Below are 23,523 nucleotides of genomic sequence, written 5' to 3' on the forward strand. Positions count from 1 at the left end.
TCTCAGCCCCAGGCCAGCCAAGTAATGCTGCCATGGTGCTTTCCCAGGGCTTGGAGGGCTATGCAGGCCTGAATGGGGAAGAACTGACTTTGGTCAACCCTGACAAGACTGAGTAGCTGTGACTTTTAGGGCCCCCTGGATTTATTGATTTTCCATTGTTAACTCTGAATGTGGTTACACTCCCCCAGGTACAGTTGCTGTGTAATCTAGGGGTTCTGGACTCCTGGCTCTTGCTTGAGGAACAGGTCGCAGCCATGGCCAGGATAGCTTTTACACAAATACTTGTGCACCAGTTGCACTCATTCCTAGATCAGGAAGCTCTGCTCACAGTCACTTATGTCTTAGTTACCTCCCAATTGGACTGTTCCAATGCGCTGTATATAGGGCTGCCCTTGAAGAACACTCAGGAGCTCCAGCTAGTCCTGGATTTCTGGAAGAAGAAATGGCAGACTGAAGACGGCTCTTCAAAAATGAAGAGCATGTGAGTAGCTCTTTGAAACCTCTCCAGATATGGAGAGCACTTGAGATCGCCCACAAATGCTTCAGACAGCTGTTCCTTGCAAGGAGACCTCAAGTCTCCGCCCCGTTAAGAGCTCTGGGAGACAAGGGAATAGCCATCTTACTCAAACTGCGGTTGGCGCTTTTGAAGACACACTAAGTTCGCATGCTTCCTTTCTAATAACTTTCAGAAATTGCTTGTTAACTGCTTTTCAACTTTTAGAAACCTTTGGATTGATACGTTTGACAGCACTGGGTGAGTTTCCTTCAATCCTTAGTGAAAGAAAGTTTTAACTACAAGTTTCAGAACTTAAAAAAAAATTTTTTTTTTGGAATATACAGCAAAAGGGTGATTAAAAAATTGATTTTAGAAATAATTTAAATAATTTTAGAAATAAGATTTTGGAATTAATTATAAAAAATCCTTCCCATGGGAAAATGCTTTTGTTCTGAATTTTATTAAAAACATAATAAGATTTTAAAAATTGGACACTAGAGGGAACTAAATATTACAATTAAAGTAGAAGAACACATACACTCGACTTATAATTACAGAATGAAGCAAAATATTCTAACAGACATATTGAAGGATATTTTTGAAAAATGAGCTCAGAAGTTAATATTAATAGTATCAACAGAGACATCTGCCTCTATGGAGAAACTGTGTCTAAAAGATGTTATGAAAGAGGAACAAGTTTTACCTGACAAGATCAAGACTGAGTTGAAAGTGGATTTACAAATGATAGGCTACAAGAATGACATGGAAAAAGATGTCACGGTGGACATACAAAAGAAATCGGCTGATGTTTTAGTAATTAAAAGGGACATACAAACAATAAACCAAGAGAGTGACCCAGATAATTTTCCTATATTGGATTTACAAAAGAGGTCTGTTAAAGCTTGAATGAATCTTGTGAGAAAGGGTAAAAAAGAAATAAAAAGAAATCAAGTTCTATGACATTACTTGAATGGACTAAAGATGAAGATTGTTAGAAGTAAAAGGAAGGAATATAAAGTTGCTTTGTTTGATCAAGGTTAAAATAGCTACGTTGTTATTTCTGGTAACGCTTAACGGGCTTTTGCTGACACCAGGACTGAAATGACGATGCTTTATGGATTTGTTTATAGATAAGAGATGGGATATAGGAAGAAGAGATCATTTGTTGTATTTTAAGAGGAGGTGATAAGTTACTAAAATTGTTTATACTTGTGATGAAGGTGGGAAGTCACTTCTTTATATATTTCTTTTCTTTTTCTTTACTATGGTCTTACTTTTTTATTTCACTTTTTTCCTTCCTTTCTGCACCTTCTACTCTTCATTTTTCTATCCTTTTTTTAGTTTGTATTCGTTTTTACTGTTGTCATTATAGTCGTTAATAACATTACTATTAAAAAGAAGGAGCGTGTCCAGAATGCAGCGGCAGGTGGATTTTGGCCATGCTGCAGTACGCCCAGGCAACACCATTGCTATGTGAGTTGCTGTGGCTCCCGGTAGGGCTCTGCCTGCAATTCAAGGTACTGGTTGTTATCTTTAAAACCCTACATGGCATGGGACCAGGTTACTGGCAGGACTGCCTCTTCTAGCAGTATTTGCAGAGTGGGTCTGGTATCTTCAGGTATCCTCATTGAACAAGGTCACCTGGTAGGCCCCAGAAAGCAGCCTTCTCTGTCATGGCTCCTGCCCGAGGGAACAGCCTCCCTCCTGAAGTATGGATGGCCCTGAATCTATTGTCCTTTCGCAAGGCTGTCAAGACCTGGCTGTTCCCCCAGGCGCTGGAGCTAGAAAATTAATTATGGGGACTGTAATATGGGTAGTTATGATTAGTGGTTTTGTGATGTTACAGTGTGGTTTTATCTAGGTTTGTTTTGTTTTTTTGGTTTAATGGAATCCCTTGTTTTCATTTTGCTCACCACCCAAAGTTTCTTAGATAGATGGGTGGCCATGCAAATTGGATTAATAAAATAAATAAATCCTGCAGGATATCATACACATAGTCAATGGCTTATGGGGTTTTTATCTGAACCCAAGGCAGCCATTTCTAATTCATGCTAACTGAAATATAAAACTAGCAGTTAACCATGGTTTCAATTTCTGGTTAATGTATCTGGAACTAGTGGTAAACCTAAGATTTGGATTACGTGCTTTATCTTAGGAAAACCACTGACTATGGTTAATAACAAGCCAATAAGGATGTGTATGAGAGAGGGGACCAAGCTCTTATTGTGTCATAACTCACATGGTGGGGGTCTGTGACCTAAGACCATCCTGATAGTTTGGACTACAACTCCCACAATCCCTCAGTGACCATGCTGGAATGAGGCTTATGAGAACTGTAGTCCAGAACACCTGGAGGACATCAGATTGCCTAACTCTGCCTTCAGCAAGCGAGTATATAGTAGTTCTCTCAGAAGTCAGAGATGATCGGTGTGAAGTCTGCCTAGCTGAATATTCCACTCTTTCGATAGCCAAGATTCATACTGGAGGCCCGCAAGCAGGACACAATAAGTAAGCTGCCACGTATTTTACAAATAGCATACAGCTATATTAATTACTCATCTTGATATCTGTATCTTCCCTTGGAAAGGTCCCCAGCCTGTTGGCTTCACCCCCATGACATACCACAAAATCTCATCGCATGGAAGTTGCCAAAGGAAGGAAATAATTATTACTCAGTCCCAGCGAGTTATCTTACCATGTTATAACTCACTGGGGCAGAGTAAAGGTTATTTCCTTCCTTTGGCAACCCCTTGTTCTGGTTTATGGGCTTTTCCCAACTGCCCGGCTCACTGAAGTGGCAACAGGCTGAGTCAGAAGAGCAGCTGTTACTGGTTCAGGAGGGCAAAGGGAGGTCAGCATTCAGTGACGGGTAAAGTGTAAGCAAAATATCGAATGTTTCCCCCCCGTGGAGTACTACAGCTTTCTGGGGCTTATCACTTGCAGTCCATAGCGGGGCTGAACCCAGAGCGGGATTCAGAATAATAGCTTTCCACCAGATGCTGCTCCCACATTAAGCGTCGAAGGAGGGTGGAGAGCATCGCTCAGAGAGCAGTCCCCTGCTATAATTCTCCCCAGAATGATGGGCCACGGATTCCTCCCTCCTGACTACCTCATTTTCAGGATGGTCCAACCTGCAGACGCATCTCGGCCTGTCTATGCAACTGACAGATGTTTCAGCCGACCGTGCCCTCCCTCGATTCATTTTTGTGCTGATTTCAGACGGCCTTGGCTACATGTTCATAATGTCAATACATGAATAATTCCCCCGCCCTGTCTCCACCACCCACATCTGGCTGCCCCTGACCCTTTTTTAGAAACAGATGTGCTCGTAGGGGCCTTGATTCCATGAACTCTCTTTGCTGCCTTTCTGTGTTGTAGGCCTTCCGTGCTTTTCAGCTTTTAGCCTCATCGATACCGAGGCTCCTGTGATTTTCCATGGTGAGAAAGCTGACCAGTTTGGCTATCGCGTTGTCCAGACGAAATCCGGTGGCACTTCCTGGTGAGCATGGAGCTGACTACGTTAAGAACATTCAGTTCTGTTTTGCTCAAGTGATCCGCATGTCTGGAAATATTAATTCTAAAATAATATTTAATATTTAAATATTAATTCTAAAACATTAATTATTATCTCTTTAGGTTGGTAGCGAGCGCTCCCCTTGCTGGCAATCGGACAGGTTCCCTTTTCCGATGCTCATACGATACACAGAAATGCCAACCAATTGTCCTCCACCGTAAGTGTAAACTAAAAATCATTTGCCAATCTCCCATGTGTTGATTGTTTTTCATTTTATCTTAAGAAAAGAGAATTTCTTGGGGTATACTGACATTACAAGCTTAAACTAGTTTTATATAAGTTACTGAGTTCACATAGTTCTCTAAGCCATAATACAGTTTTGATTTTTGTTAGCATGTTACATGTACCTAGCCATTTTAGTTTATATATTATGATTTGTAGCTTGGCAGGTCTATGAACCCAGTTAATAGTGATTTGTCAACAAACCATGATTAAAAAAACATGAATTATTGCCATTTGGGAATCTACTCTAATTTTAATCTTGGGAATTGTATTTTAGGAGATTATTCTGTTAGGAATCCAAGTCTAGTTTTCCTCGATGTCCTTTAAGGACAGGGAACGATTGCCATACGATCTTATGGTGGGAGTAAATTTCAAAGAATAAGAAAGGCTAGATGCTTCCATAGGGAATAGAACACTATGGTTTTTATCACTTTTACATCTTCCCGTGCTATTTATTAATATTTATTTATTTTATTATTTCTGTTTTTATTTTTTGGTACTTTCGCTACCTTTGTAATCTACTTGCAGAATGTCAGTTGTTGGACAGATTAGAAATATAATAATAAAACCATTTTTAAAAGTGCACTCTTAGTCATTAGCATTTGATTTGAGCGATTCCTGACACAGAAGCACTTGCTTCTGCTGTGGACGCCCCTTCCAAAACTCCTTAGCCAGGCAAAGTTGCAGGATGCATTTGAGCCACAAATAAGACCAACAAAATCCATTGTGAGATATTCTAAAAAAAAAGAAAAAAGGCTACCTTGATTAGGTATGTGTGTGTGAAAGAGATAAGTCTGTGAAATAGTTTTTTTAAATTTTTTTAAATTCTTTAAATTTATTTATTTTTATTCATCTAATTTTTTTAATCTGTCCTTTCAAATGCCGAAGACACTTCTGGAATATCTTTGGGTCTTTCGCTGGCTGCTGATGAAGCATCTGAATCCAAAATAATAGTAAGTAAGACTCAAATAGAATTAAAAAGGACAATAGAAGTATAATAAAAAAAAACTCTGACTCCGCTGAAGATCCCAAGAGGCTATTTGTGCATTCTTCCTATCCCATAGGCCTGTGGTCCAACTTGGGAACGACGATGTGGGCAGCTTGATTATCTGAATGGCATCTGCTATATTCTGAATAGCTTTGGTCAAGATGTGAAGGAGATCCAGCCAGCTTTCCAAGGTTAGAAGAGAAGAACACGTTTGCACATTAGGTGTGAAAGTTAGATTGTGCCAAGATCTTTCTACTTGAGACAGGACAAAAGTGGTATTCATCTCTTTCACAAGACCAGTCAAGGCAGAACATTCTGCAAGGAAATCTTCTCCTTGACAGTAAAAATGCAACTAGAGCAAATTAAATAATTATTGGTGACCCCTTGTGACACCCACAATCTATTACTAGAGGCAACTGCCTCACTCTGGTTCCTGGTGAGCCAGCCATGGCAAGAAATCGGGTTGGGGTGTAGTCAAGGAGAAAAAGGAGATGAAGTATACATGCAGTTCTGCTTAAACAAAGATTGCTTCATATTCTTCCTTGATGTCTATCTAAGTGTGGTATATTTGGCCTTTCAAATGTTCACAGACTACAACTCCCAGCATTCACAATGCTGCCTGGGGCTACTGGAAGGTGTTAGAAATGTACCTTGTGGTGTTTAAGTGTTTTCTCAGAGGTAGAAATCCAGTACAAGATCTCTTCACCATTGATGCATGTCCTTCCAAGAAAAGCATGCCACAATTTTGTTTTTTTGCATGACTGGAAGGAATCGAGTGGCTGTTGAAGCCCAGAATTGGAAATTTTACATCAGTCTTCGCCAGTCATATATTCTCCATATATAGTGGACTTAAGTTTCCATGATGCTTCAATCAGGCTGCCTTTGGTTAACCTTAGGGGCATCATGCATAGATTACCTGGGAGAATTGTGGTACATCCCTCCAGGCTGTGTGCTTGGATGGGAATGGCTTGCAGGAATGTAATTATGAGTTAGGAGGGTGGAAGATAAAATATTCCTTCACTATAGAGGTAATTGACCCATATAATAACCTTGATATGAGCTAACATTGATGTTAGCTTCCACTTGGGAAGTAGTTACAGGTAATCCTCAGTTTAAGAATGAGCTCCATTCCCAAAGTCTGTCCTTAAGTCAGATTTATACATAAGCCGGAACAGTATTATTGTATAATACTGTATAAGTAGTATTGTGTAATTAACTCAAACCATTGCGTATTTAACTCAAATCATTGGGTATTTAACTCGAATTTTGCCTTAATAGGCTCCGTTCTTAACTACTGGTCATCCTTAACCCGGGTGTTCTTAAGTTGAGGACTACCTGTATTGGGAAGGATTAAATATAAACACATGTTTTATGTAACATTTCCCTTATATTTTGCTACCAAGCAGATATATTAATTTTGTTTGTAGTGAGGGAAAAATAGGAGAAACATGGGAAAATTTTCTCACCAAAGTCTGCTAGCTTGCTAAGTAGCACCAGGGTCATACAATCTCTCCTGCCTCTTGTCCATCCAGAGTGCATATTTGGTGTGGATGCTGTGATTTTATATGATGATTCTGGGAGCATTCGCAACTCTGACTTCCACATCATGCAGAACTTCTTCCTGAAGCTGATGGACTCTGTGACTGGGGTGGATGTGCAGGTGAGAGCAAGATGATTTCAGGGATGCAGGGCACATGGCTGATAATTTTGACTGGTTTATGGAACAACTGCATGCTGGCTTCATCTAAGTTTTGGTTGAGGGCTGTTTTATGCAACCAAACATTGGCTAGTTACGTTCTGAGCCCAAATCTGAAGGTTAGTTTTTAAAGCCATCCGGGCCTAATCTCCAATCACGTTTCCTCTGTGTGCGTGCATGTGCATGTGCACGTGTGTGTGTTCTAATTGAAACCTCCTATACTCCACCCTCTCTTTGGAGGATGTGGTTAGGGCCAGTCCGTTGCACAACTTTGATTCTTTGCTACTTATTGTGGTGGTGACTTACCATGTTGCCTTTCTACATTTGGCATTGCATCCTGGAGATGATGTGAATGGTAGTCCAACACATCTAGTGGATTGAGGCATACTTGTCTACAGGATTTCCTATGTGGTAATATTTTTAACAGTTGCAGGCTGCAAGAAGAAAGGGGAGGCATGACTACTGGAAAACTGCCAGAGTTCCCCCAAACGTTGTCAGTGTGGATCTATAAATCCCATAATAGGTGCAGGAGGACCAGAGGTTGTATCACTGATGTCACTAAATATCATTTTTAAAGGGTGCTAGGTCTACATTAGACAAAAAGGGAACTTACTACATTTTTAGTCTTAACTGCTAAGTCAATAAATACTCAAAATTAGACATTCTTTGTTAATTTGTCATTGGACAATTGGTGCACTAAGGTCACTGATTAAATTTTTATATTAAATTCACAGAGGGATAAATCAGGTTTTTATTGGATCTGAAGGAAAGTATATGTGATGTTAATAACAATAGCTGTAATTTTGACACATCTAAGGATATATGGGAACTATAACTGAATTCTGAGATACACTGTTTTTGGTTGTTATCTTCTTGTTTCTTTCTTGTCTTATGTAATGTTAAAATGTAAATAATATATATATGTGTGTGTGTGTGTGTGTGTGTGTGTGTATACACATACATACATATCTTTTTTTCTCTTTCCATCCCCAGTTTGCTGTGGTTCAGTACTCCACTGAACCCTACCTTGTTTTTGATTTCACATTTTATAATAAAACTAGAGAGCGGGTAAAAGAAGTTATCCTCAATACTGTTCGTACCCGAGGAAACACCTACACTCCTACTGCTATTCGCTTTGTGGTGTGAGTACCAGGGAAGGGAGCGGGGAAGAGAGAAGTCTCCCATTGGCCCTGCAGACCCACTCAGTTGTGGTTCTCCTTACAGAGAGAAGGTCTTCACAGCAAAACATGGCATGCGCCCTCACAGCAAGAAACTCCTCATTGTCCTGACAGATGGCATCTCCAATGACCAAATGAACACATTTGAAAACACAACAGAAGCTGCCAGCAAGAAAGGGATAATCCGCTATGCCATTGGGGTATGCAGGGAAATAGTGTGGGACAGTGGTTCTAGATCAATGTTTCCCAATCTTGACAATTTCCAGGTGTGTGGGCTTCAACTCCCAGAATTCTCATCACCAGCCATGCTGGCTGTGGACTTCAGATCCCAGAATCCAACAACTAACATGGCCATTGGGGAACATTCTGGGAGCTGAAGTCCACATATTTGGAAGTTGCCAAGGTTGGAAACACTGCTCTAGGTGGACTGCAAGCAGGGACTTGTGGGTATTTGTAATGGCACCATACAGACAGAGACAGGAGTTCTCTAGTTGCTGAAGCTATCTGGTCAAGTTCTGATTTTATTAAAAAAGAAACATTGAGCATTCTTGTCTACAAAGGGAGGCTGGGAGTGTTTACAGAACATTGGGCAAAAACTTACCAACCTCAGGAGCTTTTTCAAAAGATCCAAGCCAATATTGCACGACCTGATGCTCTCCAACTGTTTTGCCACTCCTTGTTGATGATTCTAGGAGCTGAAATCTATTTGGAGAGCATCCGGTTGGGGAAAGTTGGTTTAAGAACGTAGGAAGCTCAAGAGCTTCTTTAAAGGACCAGTCTTGTAGGAAAGTCTCCCAGATCAGAGATGGCTCAAGAGTCAAAGTGCATAGGACTTGATACAAGTGAAGTTATTTTGGCAGCCGAAGGAGAAAATGGCAGAATTCACAGATTCTGCTAAGCCAAAACCAAACAAGTCATGTGTTGCTTTAGCAAGATGTGAATCCAGGTTCTTACAAATGACAGCTTATGACAGGAGTACAAAAATTGTGGTCCAGGAGCTGCTTGTGGCCCACCAACATCTCTTCTGTTGGTGAAACAGTGGTCAAATGTTTCAACACTTTTTTGTTTTGATTTCTTGGAGTTTGTGGAGAAGAGATTTAGGGGCAATTTCACTCCTTGAAACCTCTGAAATATCCCCCCAGATTGGATCCTGTCACCATCCACTTTTGGAGGATGGCCCTTGATATGCTGCACAAAGCATGGTGTGTCCCTCAAGCCTGTGGAAGTGATGTGCTCCTGGTTTATGGCTTAGCATGTTCTGTGAATCCAACCATTGTGGTGTGTTCAGCAAACCTTGGTTCAATCAAACCATGGCTTAGTACAAAGGGAGAATCCACCCATCTTCACCCACATTTGTCCATCATTAGGCAGGACGTTTATAGCAAAAGTAGCTCTTTTTTTAAGTTATAAGTCCAAAAGCAAGATAAAAATGTTTCTGCTGCATTCTGCTTGATTTCTGACTTACACAAGGAAGACTATGGGAACAATATATCGGTAGATTCATTGGAAGTCAATTGCAAGACTGTGTAACATCCTGGATGAAATTGGCCTCATTGGCAGCTAGAAAGGAAAGGGAACGTGGAGTTCCAGAAATTTAGTACAAATTTCTTCACATTATCCAATGCATCTCTCTCCCTCTCTCCCTCTTGTATGTATCAGGTTGGTCGGGATTTCTTGACGGCTCAAGATGAGCTGCGCAAAATTGCTTCATCAAATGAAAATGTCTTTCCTGTGGCAAGTTTTGAGGGACTTGATCAGCTTCAGAAACAGCTGAAAGATAAGATCTTTGCTATTGAAGGTTTGAAATCAAGTCTCAACCCTTTTCCAATTACTCACTCTCTTTGTGGTGCTCTTCCAAGGGTGATTAATTTTTTTAATTCCCAAATTTTCTTTTACTGGCAAGCTCATGGAAGCACTAATCTTTTGGGGTTTGGACATTCTTCTGTTCCTTGCAAAAATAATGGTGAATGTGCAGTTATTCTAGTGCAGTGTTTTTCAACCTTGACCACATTAAGATGTGTGGACTTCAAATCCCAGAATTCCCCAGCCAGCATGGGAATTCTGGGATTTAAAGTCCACACATCTTAGAGTTGTCAAGGTTAAGAAACACTGCTATAGTGGATATGATCTTTACTTGCAGCTGTAAGCAGCTGGATGCTAGAGAGCTCACATAACTCCAAAGAATTACCTGTATGTCAAAACCAAAACTAAGAAGGATGAAAAAAGAGGATCAGTTGGAGATATCAAAACGTTTCTATTTAAAACGTTTCTATTTAAAAATAATTCCTATTTATTAGTTAACGGAATATAAGAGCATGCCTGACCTTCCATGCGATGAGAAAGCATAGCCTCTCAAGCTGAGATAGATGTTACTGGGCGGAGAGCCAAGTTTGTGGTGTGGTGCTGCAGCCCTGTTTTCCTTTTCTACATATATCATGACACCCCACACGTGCTTCAAAGCAGCAGAGCTTGTAGATGCTGCTGGTGCCCTCGAAAACTGCATAGATCTATTGCATGGTTTATAAAGGACAACGTGCAAGTACGGTTCACAATCTTACTTCATTCCATGATTCTGGTCGCGACCCAAATCAAATTTCCCCATAAGGTTCAATATAAATAAGGTTAATCCATTCTGACCCCTATGAACGTGGTCACCAACCGAATTGATCGCCAACCGAATCAAATTTTCCCATAAGGTTCAACGTAAGTAAGGTTAATCCATTCTGACCCCTATGAACGTGGTCACCAACTGAATTGATCATCAACCGAATCAAATTTCCCCATAAGGTTCAATGTAAGTAAGGTTAATCCATTCTGACCCCTACAAATGTGGTTGCCAACTGAATTGATCGCCAACCGAATCAAATTTCCCCATAAGGTTCAATGTAAGTAAGGTTAATCCATTCTGACCCCTACAAACGTGGTCGCCAACTGAATTGATCACCAACCGAATCAAATTTTCCCATAAGGTTCAATGTAAATAAGGTTAATCCGTTCTGACCTCTACAAACGTGGTCACCAACTGAATTGATCGCCAACCGAATTAATTTCCCCATAAGGTTCAATGTAAGTAAGGTTAATCCATTCTGACCATTACAAACGTGGTCGCCAACTGAATTGATCGCCAACTGAATCAAATTTTCCCATAAGGTTCAACGTAAATAAGGTTAATCCGTTTTGAACCATATATATATATATATTTTTTTTAACCACAAAAATATGAAACAAAGTACAGTACAGTACAGTATGAAGAGAGAGAACACTAACCTTGCTTGAGGCGACACCAGAAAGCTTCACAGCAAGTGTCTGTCTGCGACCGCGATCTCGCCTAGAGGAAGCCACGACCACGTGTCAGAGCAGGGAAGATGGTCGCGGGTCGTGGTCGTCACCCGATGTGGAGTTTGCGAACAGAAGCAAAAATTTGCGAACGGTGCTGTTCGCGAACCAAATTGCTCGTGAACAGAAGCATTTGTGAACCGAGGTATTGCTGTATTTTGGCACTGCTGCCAACTGTTGGTCTTAATTGTTTTTCTTCCCTGAAAAAGGGGTCTCTGGAACATCACCTGGTGCCTCGCCTGGCAGTTCTTTCCAGAAAGAACTTTCCCAAGGCGGATTCAGCTCCCTTCTTACACCGGTGAGTAGATGTATCCATCAAATTAAACCGCATCTTAGTTAGAACTATATGGTGGTATCTTTGGATTAGATCAGCTTGAAGTTTTAATGATGATTGTTTTGATGCTTAACTCCCTTCTGACCAACCCATTCTGAAGCACCTTTTCCACAACTATTTTTACCATTATTTGTGGAACTTTGTGGGGGGGAAGAGATTCCAGGCCCTGGAAATGACAAACCTTTTCCTGCCTGGACAGAATTGCAAAAAAACACTTTCACGTTCAACTTAACTGTCTGATTTATTTGAGGCTTTGGGATTTTTAATGTAATTATACTTTTATTAAACATTTAAAAAGGATAGATTAATAAAGGAATAAAGGAGAAAAATAAAAATAAAAAACGAATAAATAGGGAATCTCAGAAGTAGGTTCAACTTTTTAATATGTCATTAATTGGTTTTAAATGACTAAATAAATCATTCTGAAAACCACACATCGTTGTTAAATTCCAAGCAATATATAAATAGCAGCAGCAGTAATCAGCAGAGTATAAATCATAAAATAAGATTGAAAGTTACAATAACTTCTGTTCAAGCTACTGGAGATCTATTCTGATTTGACAGAACCTATGCAGTTAGAATGTTAAGATTTATGTTAAGAGAAACCCAAATTTCAGATGTGGTTCAACTCCATATATAGAATTATAACCTAGAAATGATTTCCAAATTGAATTAAATTCTGTGTCAGACTTACTTTTAAGACATGAAGTTATTTTGGACATTGAAGCATCCTCCCACAACTTAATTAACCATTCTTCTGCAGAGAGAGTCGTATGTCCTTTTCACTAGAAAGCATACAGCAGTGTTTCTCAAACTTGGCCACTTTAAGATGTGTGGACTTCAACTCCCAGAATTCCCCAGCCAGCCATTCTCCTCAGGAGAATTCTGGGAGTTGAAGTCCACACATCTTAAAGTGGCCAAGTTTGAGAAACACTGGCATACAGTATCTTTGCAGCAGTTACTATGTATAGTACTAATTTGGTGTATTTTGTGCAAATATAAGGCTTAGTAATATTTAAAAAGAAAATAGGCTGGAAAGCAGAGACTTGGGATTTTAAGGCATGCAATGGATGTTTTAAGCACCCATTCTAACCTATAAAACTTCTTTAAATCCAAAGGGGAAAAAAGGTGTGTGTGAATGTGTGTGTGTGTCTGAAAATTTTGCCCTGCCTGCTTTGGGAACTGAAGGCCACAGGAGACCCATGATTTGTTCACCATTACCGTAGGGAATGGAAATATACATTTTTTAAAAATCCTGCTGTAGGCTGATCTGAACCCATAGGAGAGAGTGAGAAATCAAAGCCATTAAAATCTACATGTAGTTTCCTTGGGGGTGGGGAATGCCCGGCACTTTCCCATTTGCCCTGAATTTTTCTGGCACTTGGAGAAGTGGATGTCTGTAGATGAATTCTCACTCTTTCATCTCCCGTTCATTTGGTTTCCTCTTCAGGAACATGCGGTGACTGGAGTTGTTGGTGCTAATGGCTGGACTGGGGGGTTAGAAGAAGCATCCTTTGGGGAACCTCCCGCGACCAAATTCCTGAACATGCCTTACAGCAGCTTGAAGGAGTCGTATATGGGTGAGTAATGGAGGCAGGCATTTTCCTCCATTCTGTGCTCAGAAGTCCTAAGTTTGCCAAATCCAAGAACCGTTGGTCATTTATTCTCTTTGCTGGACAGGTTACTCTGTGGCTTTAGCTCGCTTTGGCCAATGGAAATTCTACATCACTGGAGCTCCTCGGTACCAGCACGTTGGCCAAGTCCTGGTCTTTGAAAGCAAGAGTGGACACTTAATAGGGAATATTCAGGGTCAGCAGGTAAGGGAGGGCAGGAAACGGAGGGCAGATCAGCCTTTGGTGTCACATGGTGGGTGGAAGAATTGTAAAAGTTCATTAAAAAGTTCATAAAAGTTTTGTTTTGTATCAAGGATAGGGTTTCCATAGTCATAGTCTAAATTCATATCTAGTCTCAATTCAGTGGCAATTCACTTTCTGGCAATAGTACCATTTAAGTCCTAGCAAACCTAGCAAGATCTAGTTTTTATAACCCAAGATGGCCAAACAAATAAATCATACGATGTCTTAACAGGATTGTCATGCTAAAATGTCTCAGTAGGATAACCTGCTAAAGTGGCTGGATTCCCACAAAATGCTGGACCAACAGATTCCCCAACCCTAGTTTAATCTGGTGTTGTGTGTTGTGTGATCCCACAGAGTGTACTTTCTTCTTTTCAGGTGGGTTCTTACTTTGGTGCTGAACTTGCCTCTGTGGACTTAAATGAAGATGGAAACACTGATCTCCTTCTAATTGGGGCTCCTCTTTACTACAATGGAAGCCAAGGTGGGATTGTACAAGTCACCTCCATCAGCAACACGGTGAGTGAAACCATTGGAGGCAGGAAGAGAAGTCTAAGATTGGGGAGAAGCTTTCTCACGTTTGGTGAATCATCTTTCACTCTACCTGTTCATTTTTTTAAGGAAATGCTTGGTAATCTGAGCAGGCTCTTTTTCAGTTATTTCTGCTAATGGAGACAGATCATAACAAAGTCTTCAGGCCTTCTCCTTCACAGCTCTCTGACTACAGGTAGTCCTCGCTTAGTGACCATTCATTCAGCAACCGTTCACTGAATGATGGTGCTGAATGAAGGGACTTACAATCTGTGCCTGACGTTATGGCCATTGCAGCACCCCCTCAGTCACGTGATTGCAGTTTGGGCCCTTGGCAATCGGTTCACACGTATGACCGGTTGCCAAGTGCCTCAGAATCAGGTAATCGCCATTTGCAATTTTCCCTGCTGGCTTCCTCAGAAAGTCAATGGGGAAGCCAACAGGGAAGGTCACAAGCTGCTGCCGCTTGCTGAGAGGACTCCCTCTCATCTCTGGGGACTGGCTGAAAGAACTCTGTGCTGAAATCCAAGCAGAATTTTGTCCTGGGGCGTTTTCAGCCAGCCCCCAGAGACGAGAGAGAGTCCTTTCAGTTCTGGGGGCTGGCTGAAAATGCCCCATGCTGAAATCTAAGCAGGATTTTCAGCCATGGAGGATTTTCAGCTCCAGTGTGGAGAGGCTTCAGAAGCCTCTCCACTCTGGGGCTGAAAATCCAAGCACCTGACAGGCCCTCATGCACCTGACATGCACCGCACCCCTGCACATCCTCCCTGACCCTCCCATGCACCCCCTAGCTCCCTCCTACATCCAGCAGCGCCTGTGGCTTGCAACTTCCTGCCGGCTTCCCCACTGACTTGATTGTGGGAAGCCGGCAAGAACTTGCCTCACCTAACAACCCACAGTTCTTGCTTAACAATGGCAGCAGGGAGTGCCAGGATTGCAGTCGCTAAGAGAAGTGGTCACATGATGATTTGCTTCACGACAGCATCACTTAGCGACCTAAATTCCGGTCCCAATTGTGGTCGCTAAGTGAGGACTACCTATATCACATAACTTCGTTTTTTTAGCTTCAGATGCCAAACTCTTTTTTAAAAATCTAAATTGTATACAGGCAATCCTCGTTGTTTGCAGGTTCCATATTTGCATATTTGCCTGCTCACTAAAATTGATTTGTAGCCCTGAAAACAATACTCCCAATGCTGTCATGATTATTTGCAGACATGACAGAGTGGCAAAAATTTTGAGTCGCTGCTCTGCGCATGTCTACCTTCTCTCAGTGATCTTGCTGGTTAAAATGGCCATCAAAAGTAAGAATTTTTAATAACACTTTGAAATGCTTACTTTGTCGGGGTTTTTTTAGGACTTTATTTGTAAGAAATATATATACATTAAATAAGGTATCTTTAAACAGAAGCAGGCATAAAACAAAATTATTGATTAGTATTGATTAGTTGACAAAAATGTGACCAGAATCTCATAGGAACCTAACACTGTATTTCCCTAGTAACAATGACTTGGTATTCACTAACGCAGTGTTCACAGCATTTTTATAAAGTATAACTACTGCAAATAACAAGAATTTACTGTATGTTGGTTTAATCCACGCACTGCTTTGAGTCTTACAATATTAGCTCATCTACCCAGATGCTTTTAATGAGCATGCTTTGATGTGAGTGCTCAAATATAGAAATGTTTGGTTAGTTTGCAATTTTGTAAGGTCAACTGTATGAGATGCCTTGAAAGTTGTTTATAAGCAGCAGAATAAAAATACATTAACTAAGTCACATGCCTCATTCCAGGGTAAGCTTGTTCACCTTCAGACATTGCATGGAGTCCCAAGTAATGGACTAGGCCGTTTTGGGGCAGCTCTCTCCGCATTAGGGGATGTGAGCGGTGATGGCCTTACCGATGTGGCCGTAGGAGCCCCCATGGAGGATGAAGATCGAGGGGCCATTTACATCTTCCTAGGTGAAACAGGCAGACTGAAGGAAACGTACAGCCAGGTAAGTCCAAATGTCAAAAATAGGAAAGGTAAGGATAGCAGATTGAAGCTTCTCTACCTGTGTTGATGCGCCCCAGTCTTAATGGTCTCTTTCCTACTTCCTTTTTCCATGCAGCGGATTTCTGCCATCTCTGTTTCTCCTATGCTCCAGTTTTTTGGGCAATCCATCCAGGGAAGGTTGGATCTGAGCAGGGATGAGCTGACCGACCTAGCCGTTGGGGCTCTTGGAAGTGCAGTGCTGCTTCGGTAAGAACGGGTGGGGTGGAAATAGGCATGGATTGAGGGCAGGAATAAATGCATTAAGCCTAATTGTGCAGGGTGTGTGTGCGCAAAGTGCATTGATAACATCTCCATCAACTTAGGACAGCCTGGCTCTGTGTGTGTGTGTGTGTGTGTGTGTGTGTGTGTGTGTGTTATAATCACCTTATGTCAAAAGATCTGAGGGTGGGATTAAAATCAATAAAAGTAATAATTAAAAAAAACTTTGGGGCATGGCTTAGCCTGTGGCACAATAGTGGTTTCAAATTGACTTGGAACCTACAGTGTGAGCTGAGACAGTTGCTATCGCCTGTTGTTAGTTGTGGGGTCACAGCAGCTGACAGCATCTAGCCAATCTTGTCTGGGTTCAGAAGCTAAGCAGGGCTGGATGTGGTTATTACTTGTATGGGAGACCACCAGGGAAGAGAGCAAGGCTGTAGGCTAGGCAACTTGGGAGAAGGCAATGGCAGCAAACTTCCTGCTGCCAAGAAAACTACATGAATGGGTCCATGAAGTCACCAGAAGTTAAATTTGACTCAAAAGAGACTTAACTCTTGTTAATGGTAAAAGAGGAGTTGTGCTGCATGATAGAGATACATGAGGACTGTGAAACAGTACTTCTCCCACTGTCCAGACTAGGTCTGATCAGAGATCTCTGCATTTGGGAAGACAGTTTGTTAAGAAAGACCACAACACCTTTCTTCTGCCTTCCAGATCCCGGCCTGTTTTTACCGTCCTCACTTCACTGAGATTCTCCCCTCACTCAGTCCCCCTGGATGACCCAAACTGTGGAAGCAGGAAAGTTTCTGGAGTTAGTCCTCGTGGGAAAGTCAGTCTTTGCTTCACCTTGAATCTACTCAGCACGAATTGGAACTCTGGTAACATCTCAGTATGATTGTTCATTTGCTTAGTAATCTTAATTTTTAGGTTTAGGACTCTCCTCTTTCCCTTACTTCTTAGGTGTTGATAATTTTCTTTGTAATCCTTATTCTTTCCATCTGACAACTTCTGTTTCTCATCATTGTTCTTACCTGTTCTTCCATTCCATTAACAAAATGGTCCTTTTGTAACGACATCTACTCTGGACAGTCCTCAGTTCCGTAAGAATTCAGTTCCAAAAATCCTTGGGTTCTGTACATTAAATTATATGCAATCCCCTTGTACAAAATGGCATAAAATGGCAGCGACCACTGTGATTTTCATCTTTTAAGCCTCACTCAATCAGGTTTTAGAAAATCTGTAAAGATATGAGTTCAATATTATTTTATTGTTAATCTGAATGTTTAACTTTTAATCTTTTGGGATTTTTTTTTGTTAATTGTAAGGCTCCTTCATGGCTTGCCAGGATATAAGGGCAGAACTGCTGGCTGGGGAATTCTGGGAGTTGAAGTCCACACATCTTAAAGTTGCCAAGTTTGAAAAACACTGATCTAAAACAATTATAAATAGCAATTTATTCCCAAATTAATTGAAAATCTTTCTCTGGATGCTAACTCGTTCATTACCTTGTTTGGCACATTCTCTCAGTCAATGTCCTTTTGATTCAGGTTTTTTTTTCCTGTCTTCCTTTGCACCCTTTTGGTTTTTTTACTAGGTTCTCTGAGAGCCATAATCTCCTTCATCCTCAAGTTTGATGTTAAGCAGACCTTACCACGCCTGATGCTAGAGAATGAGGCACCCAGTTTTTCAGATACTGTCCGAATTGGAGTTATGCCCATCTGTGTCAACAAGACCCTGTGGGCTCAGGTAGACACAATTATGCCTTTATCCAGAGTGCCCAGAAGGGAATGCTAAGAATTGTAGTTGTGTCTGTATAGATCTGTTAAGAAGGCAGCATCAAGGATTTCACAAACTACACTTCACCAAACTTCATTTTCCAGCTTCTTTGGAGAACCCATGGAAACTGTGGTTTTAGTCCACACACCTCCTCCACTCTTAATGATTGCTAGATACTGCTAATCTTTCCTTTTATATATATATATATATATATAATATATATATGAATTAAAAAAAAGGAAAGAAAATGCAAGAAATGAAAAAAGAGAAGAAAAAAACCCTAAAGTTAAGAAATATAATGACTTCTGACCTTCTTTTGATCAGATAGTTACAATTTTATAGTCCCTCCTCCCTCTTAGATATTGTACAAGTCCCTTCAGTCCCTCATTTAATCTACATCTTCCTTTATCTTCAAACCCATAAATCAAGATAGGTTGGCTTCAAATGGCTTTGTGAGAAATTGGAGAACGGATACAGTTGACGCTCCTGCTGTTAGGAGTGTAGCTGTAAGAATTATTGGTAGAATGATTCGAGGAATGCGCTGATCTGAGTAGAAATTTCTGATCCCCAGAATCTCTTTTTTAATTGACCCCAGGTCTGCCTGGATGACTCCTTCTCTCCAGTTGTGCTGCAGACAAACTTCTCAGTGCAGGAAGAACCAGACGCCTCTGACAGGAACCTCCGACCCGTCCTTCACCCTGAGACAAAAACCTCCACTGACGTCGAGGTATTTTTTTTATAGTCCAGCTCTTTCACTTTCTTTATCAGGAACTAACACCTCCGTCCTGAGCATTTATGACTTCGTGCCAGTCCACTCCATCTCTTTGGAATTTGCCTTTACTCCAAGGAGCTGGGGATGATGTGCATACTGGTAATCTTCACAAGCGAGGTAGGCTTGGAGGAGAGAAGGTGGCTGGCCCCAGTCTAAATGCAAGTGTCTGCCCACTGGCTTAGCCATCATTCTTGTTTTACACCATTTTCACCTCCTGAAACAAATTGGCAGGCACATTTGTAAGCAAATCGATTCAAAAGAGAGTCCTTTGCATCTCCTACAGAAGCTGAGTTTGTAATAAATCCAGGGCTTTGGTATTGTCAAGCCCCACAGAGCTGGCAAGAACTGCAGATATCAGTAAGGTACCTTTAATGGGGTCGGGGTAAATACAGAATCTTGGAAACTGTAATAAGTCCCCGGTCTCATTTATAATAAGTTCACTAAGGTGGAGTCTCTCAAACGCTTTCTCTTAAATCTCTCTCTACTTGGGCTGAATTGTGGTCTGTGAGATAATCTGTCAGGTGACTTACCCATTGCTTTACCCACAATCTCTCACAGGCATGCATGTTAGTTGTGAAGGCATCTCACAGGTATGAAGGGTTCTGGTATGCTGTAACCTGGCTAAATTGAAACAGGTTAGTGGTTATAATTGTGTGATCATATGGATTCTCCTCATGTCCATAGAGGAAAACTATCAAACAGATTTCATAATGAGAAGATAGGAAAAGTCCATCCTCCTAAAGAAGTAAAATGCTTGGGGAACTCTTAATACAAACTATCTTGTGTCAGATGTATGATCCTGCCCACCTGTACATCAATTTGTGCCTTTGCCTGCCTCCATCTGTGCCCTCCTGAAGAATGCTCCTTCTGTATGTTAGCCTATGTTGCTCATGCCATTGCTGCTTCTCTCTTACTTTGTCAGGTTCCCTTCCAGAAAGACTGTGGTCAGGATGGTGTGTGTGCGCCTGATCTTTCTGTATCTTTTAACTTTTCAGGGTGAGTAACGTGTGGTGTCCATTGTTTTTAATGCTGTCCTTTGCTATTGTGACCTCGGATCCTGTGGAAAGACATGATATGGTGCAAGAGTCAAGAGATGCATCTCAGCCATCCACTTGGATGGTTACAGGACACCCAGAAATGCTACCTCTGGTTGGTAGGAAGCTGTGCACAAGCTGAGAGAGGGACCCAAGATTCATTGTGAAATTGTATCTAAAACACCAGAGCCTATGAATGTGTTGATGACTCCAGTGTACTTTCTGGAGGTTTCTCCCAGAATTCCCTTATATAATAGGGTCTGAGATGCACCTCTTGGATCATGTCCTGTATCTGCTTCTATCAGCCCTCTTGTGCTGGAGACGGCGAGTTTAGTGGTCTGCAATAAAGGACAGCACACCAAATGCCCATTTTAATTGCTTTTGTGCTCTGATAACATTGGCCATTGGATAAAAGGTGTTGCAGTCATTTCCTTGTAATTCATGTAATAGATTTAGTGACTATTTCTATTTTCCAGATGTAGGGAAGTGGAGACAAAGAGACAGGAAGTCACCAGTGGTCCTTGGTATTGAGGAAATATTTTCCATTGTTGTATTTCAGATCTAAAGGACTGAGGCTGAACCCAAATTTCATACTGAACTTAACAGTGAAACTAGAAAATCTGGGAGAATTGGCATATGAGCCCTCCATTTCCTTTCAGTACTCTTCTGTTTTGTCCTTCCAGGGAGCTTCAGTTCTTCAAGTAAGTTTGATGAATTCTTTGGGGTTACGGTGGGGAGGAAAAGAATGGGGGGATTAGGGTGGGGATGCTGGAGGTTTGTAGGTCAGAATTCAGGTGTCATCAGTAGGGTCACCCAGCAGGTATGACCTTGCTGAGCTGGCTGATCTAGGAAAAGCTAAGCAGCATCAAACCAGGTGAGTGCTTAAATGAGAGAGTATTAGGAAAACTCAGAGGTCAAGACTAGACTGAGAAGTCTGGAAAAATTCCCCCCAGAAGATGACAATGGCAAGCCCCTTCCACAGCAGTCTGTTGCCATTCCCTTGCAAAACAGTCTGAAGCTGATATGGGCCTAAGCAGCCAATCTACGCAGCTGTATATTAATTTCTCCTTAATTATTGGAAAAAATAGCAGCCTGAAGAAGTTGAAGATAGCAGTCTAGTTTCAAACAGTAGTTAGGGATGGCTACTTAATTCTTCCCACTTTCACTTACTTTTTGTTCAGAATTACTCCCTGTCCTCCATCAGTTGCTTCCATCTTCCCTGGAGGAAAAATTAGGGACTTCAGGGGTAACCATAGGGTGTAGTCAAAAACATCAAGATGGTAGCCACAATGGTGGGATTGAAGCTCTGACTGCTTTTTATGTGCATAAAAAATTGCACATAACTTTTTTCCCCACCATCCAGCACTTGGAATTATTTACAGCAGAGATTTCATCATCATTATGTTAATGAAGAAAAGACTCTCAGCTCCCTTAAGGCATCCACCTACTAAATGGTTTAGGTAGAATCTGCTAGGTGTGGATGAACAGGTGGTAACTATTTTTATTTAGTTTCTGGGCTTGTAGATTTCATGCTCCTGCCAGGAGATGGTGCTCAATGACAAAAACCAATTAAGAATAACAAATAAAACCTGATTTAAAACACAGCCAGATTTTTCTCAGTTTGGACAACCAAAACTTACTAACACGTCCAAGGCCAACCAAAAGAAAATGATTTTGCCTGCCGGCAGACAAATAACAGGGATTGGATTAGCTGGATCTAGTGGGGTTGGGTAGAGAGTTCCATAATTTGGGAGCATTCCTGAAGAAGGCATGTGTTCCTATTAAATGTGCTTTTGACAAAGGTAGGACTGAGGAATAAGTGTCTCCTGAAGATCTGCATGCCTGGGCAGACTTGCAAAAGACTGTACAGGTTTTCAGATAGCCTGGTTCTTATATATCACTTTCCTTTATATTTCCTGGGCCTGATTTGATATTTTCAAAATTCTCTCTCTGCTTCAAGTCAAATTGGCGCCTGTTCCCGGCTTGTCAAATGCAGGGATCCCAAGGAAATACATCCGTACGCCACAGCTCCTGCCATTTCAGGCCACCCGCTCTCAGGAGAGGCACTCAGGTAAGAAATGGGAAATGAAGTCAAGCAGGGAAGCAAAGAACAGTCATGAGAATGAAAGTGTGTAAAAACGATAAGGAAATGTGAAGAACAAGATGTTCTTGTGCAAGATGCCAATATAAGCGAGGCTAGCTGTGTGTGCCCGGTTCTGCACAATTACTGTGTAGAGAAGAGACAGGATTCAACATAGTTTTGTTTTTGAAAGAGAACCTTTCTAATCTGTATGTTTATAAATGTAATCATGATGTGATGTAATCTTAAAAGGAGAAAAGCTGAATAGGGATTGAGAGATGGAGCACGAACAGCAAACTTCATCCCTTGCTCCTCCCTGCTACCAGTGGAAACAAAATCAATTCCATAACAGAAGGAGAAATGGGCAAATGTGAATCATTTCTCCAAGCTGTGCTTTTTGAGCTACCACCACAACCAACAGCGTAGGGTGGTGAGGTCTCAGAGGCAATGGGAATCGACATCCAAAACATTTAGGGTGCTGCAATATGGGGGAAGCTGTTTTAGATAAAGTAGGGGCAGACAAAGCCAGAAGTGGGGTTGAACGGGAAAAGACATGCTTACAGACTTAGCCATCTCTGATATTCACTCTCGAAGGCCTTCCTCCGGGTTTCCTTCCGCTCCTCCAGAGGTGATACCTGGTATGACAAGTTTGTATACTTCATCGTCCGTGCGCACAGGTAAGGACATCCACAGAGCATCTGCCTCCCTCTACAGTTTCTGATTGGCCTCTCCTAACTGCGTTTTCCTTTTTGGTCTTCCAGTCAGAATGAGAGCAGCATGCAGGAAAACAATGAGGCTACTGGCCAGCTACCTGTTTTGCACCCCATCAACATCATAGTGAAAGGGTAATTCTGCTTCCCTATTCTGCGGTTCCTCCATCCTTCCCCAAAGCCCATTTCCCAGGAATAACCCTGGTTTGTGGTGAAGATGTTGAAGTAGGAGCTGGGAAACCTGGGTTCTAATCCATTGTCAACCACGGAAGCTCCCTGGTTGACTTTGGCCCAGTCCCTCCTTCCCAGCCCAAGAGCCGGGGTGGGGCTGGACTAGCAGCAGGAACTTCACGTTATAGGCAACCCAGCGTGATTCTGGCCCAGTCATACACTCTCAGCTCAGCCTATCTCACAGAGTTGTTGTTAAAGGAAATAGTAGGAAGGACTGCTATACATACCGCCTTGAGGTCTGGAATGAAAGGTGGGATATAAATTTAATTAATACAGAGTTAGAACTGGAGAAAACAAGGTCGTCTAGATGAGCCTTTGGCCTGAAGCACTGGAGGTGCTGCAGTCTTTGAAAAATCAGTTCCAGGAAAAACAAAAGGGTCGGTGGAGCCAAAGCGACTTAGGTCACAACTTGCCTAATTATAATATGAAACGCCTCCAGGGCTCTATGCCTC

General features: G+C 41.6%; 1 protein-coding gene across 1 annotated transcript in view; it reads left to right on the plus strand.

Moving 5' to 3' along the window:
- LOC107326225 (integrin alpha-D-like) overlaps positions 1-23,523 on the plus strand; it is a 36,112-nt gene that overhangs the window by 6,935 nt on the left and 5,654 nt on the right. The window contains exons 2-23 of the mRNA XM_025169205.2: positions 3,875-3,995; positions 4,133-4,227; positions 5,181-5,245; positions 5,357-5,471; positions 6,813-6,940; positions 7,970-8,118; positions 8,201-8,354; positions 9,814-9,952; positions 11,700-11,788; positions 13,275-13,404; positions 13,505-13,641; positions 14,059-14,199; positions 16,008-16,211; positions 16,326-16,456; positions 17,183-17,346; positions 18,063-18,214; positions 18,840-18,971; positions 19,939-20,012; positions 20,610-20,751; positions 22,011-22,121; positions 22,725-22,807; positions 22,892-22,975. Coding sequence (XP_025024973.2) covers positions 3,875-3,995; positions 4,133-4,227; positions 5,181-5,245; positions 5,357-5,471; positions 6,813-6,940; positions 7,970-8,118; positions 8,201-8,354; positions 9,814-9,952; positions 11,700-11,788; positions 13,275-13,404; positions 13,505-13,641; positions 14,059-14,199; positions 16,008-16,211; positions 16,326-16,456; positions 17,183-17,346; positions 18,063-18,214; positions 18,840-18,971; positions 19,939-20,012; positions 20,610-20,751; positions 22,011-22,121; positions 22,725-22,807; positions 22,892-22,975 — 2,740 coding nt within the window. The remainder of the gene's footprint in view (positions 1-3,874; positions 3,996-4,132; positions 4,228-5,180; positions 5,246-5,356; positions 5,472-6,812; positions 6,941-7,969; positions 8,119-8,200; positions 8,355-9,813; positions 9,953-11,699; positions 11,789-13,274; positions 13,405-13,504; positions 13,642-14,058; positions 14,200-16,007; positions 16,212-16,325; positions 16,457-17,182; positions 17,347-18,062; positions 18,215-18,839; positions 18,972-19,938; positions 20,013-20,609; positions 20,752-22,010; positions 22,122-22,724; positions 22,808-22,891; positions 22,976-23,523) is intronic.

This window comes from Python bivittatus, unplaced genomic scaffold (assembly GCF_059951505.1).
Source record: "Python bivittatus isolate LINGU-HERP-01145 unplaced genomic scaffold, Pbiv_v1 ctg000440_np1212, whole genome shotgun sequence".
Taxonomy (NCBI): Eukaryota; Metazoa; Chordata; class Lepidosauria; order Squamata; family Pythonidae; genus Python; species Python bivittatus.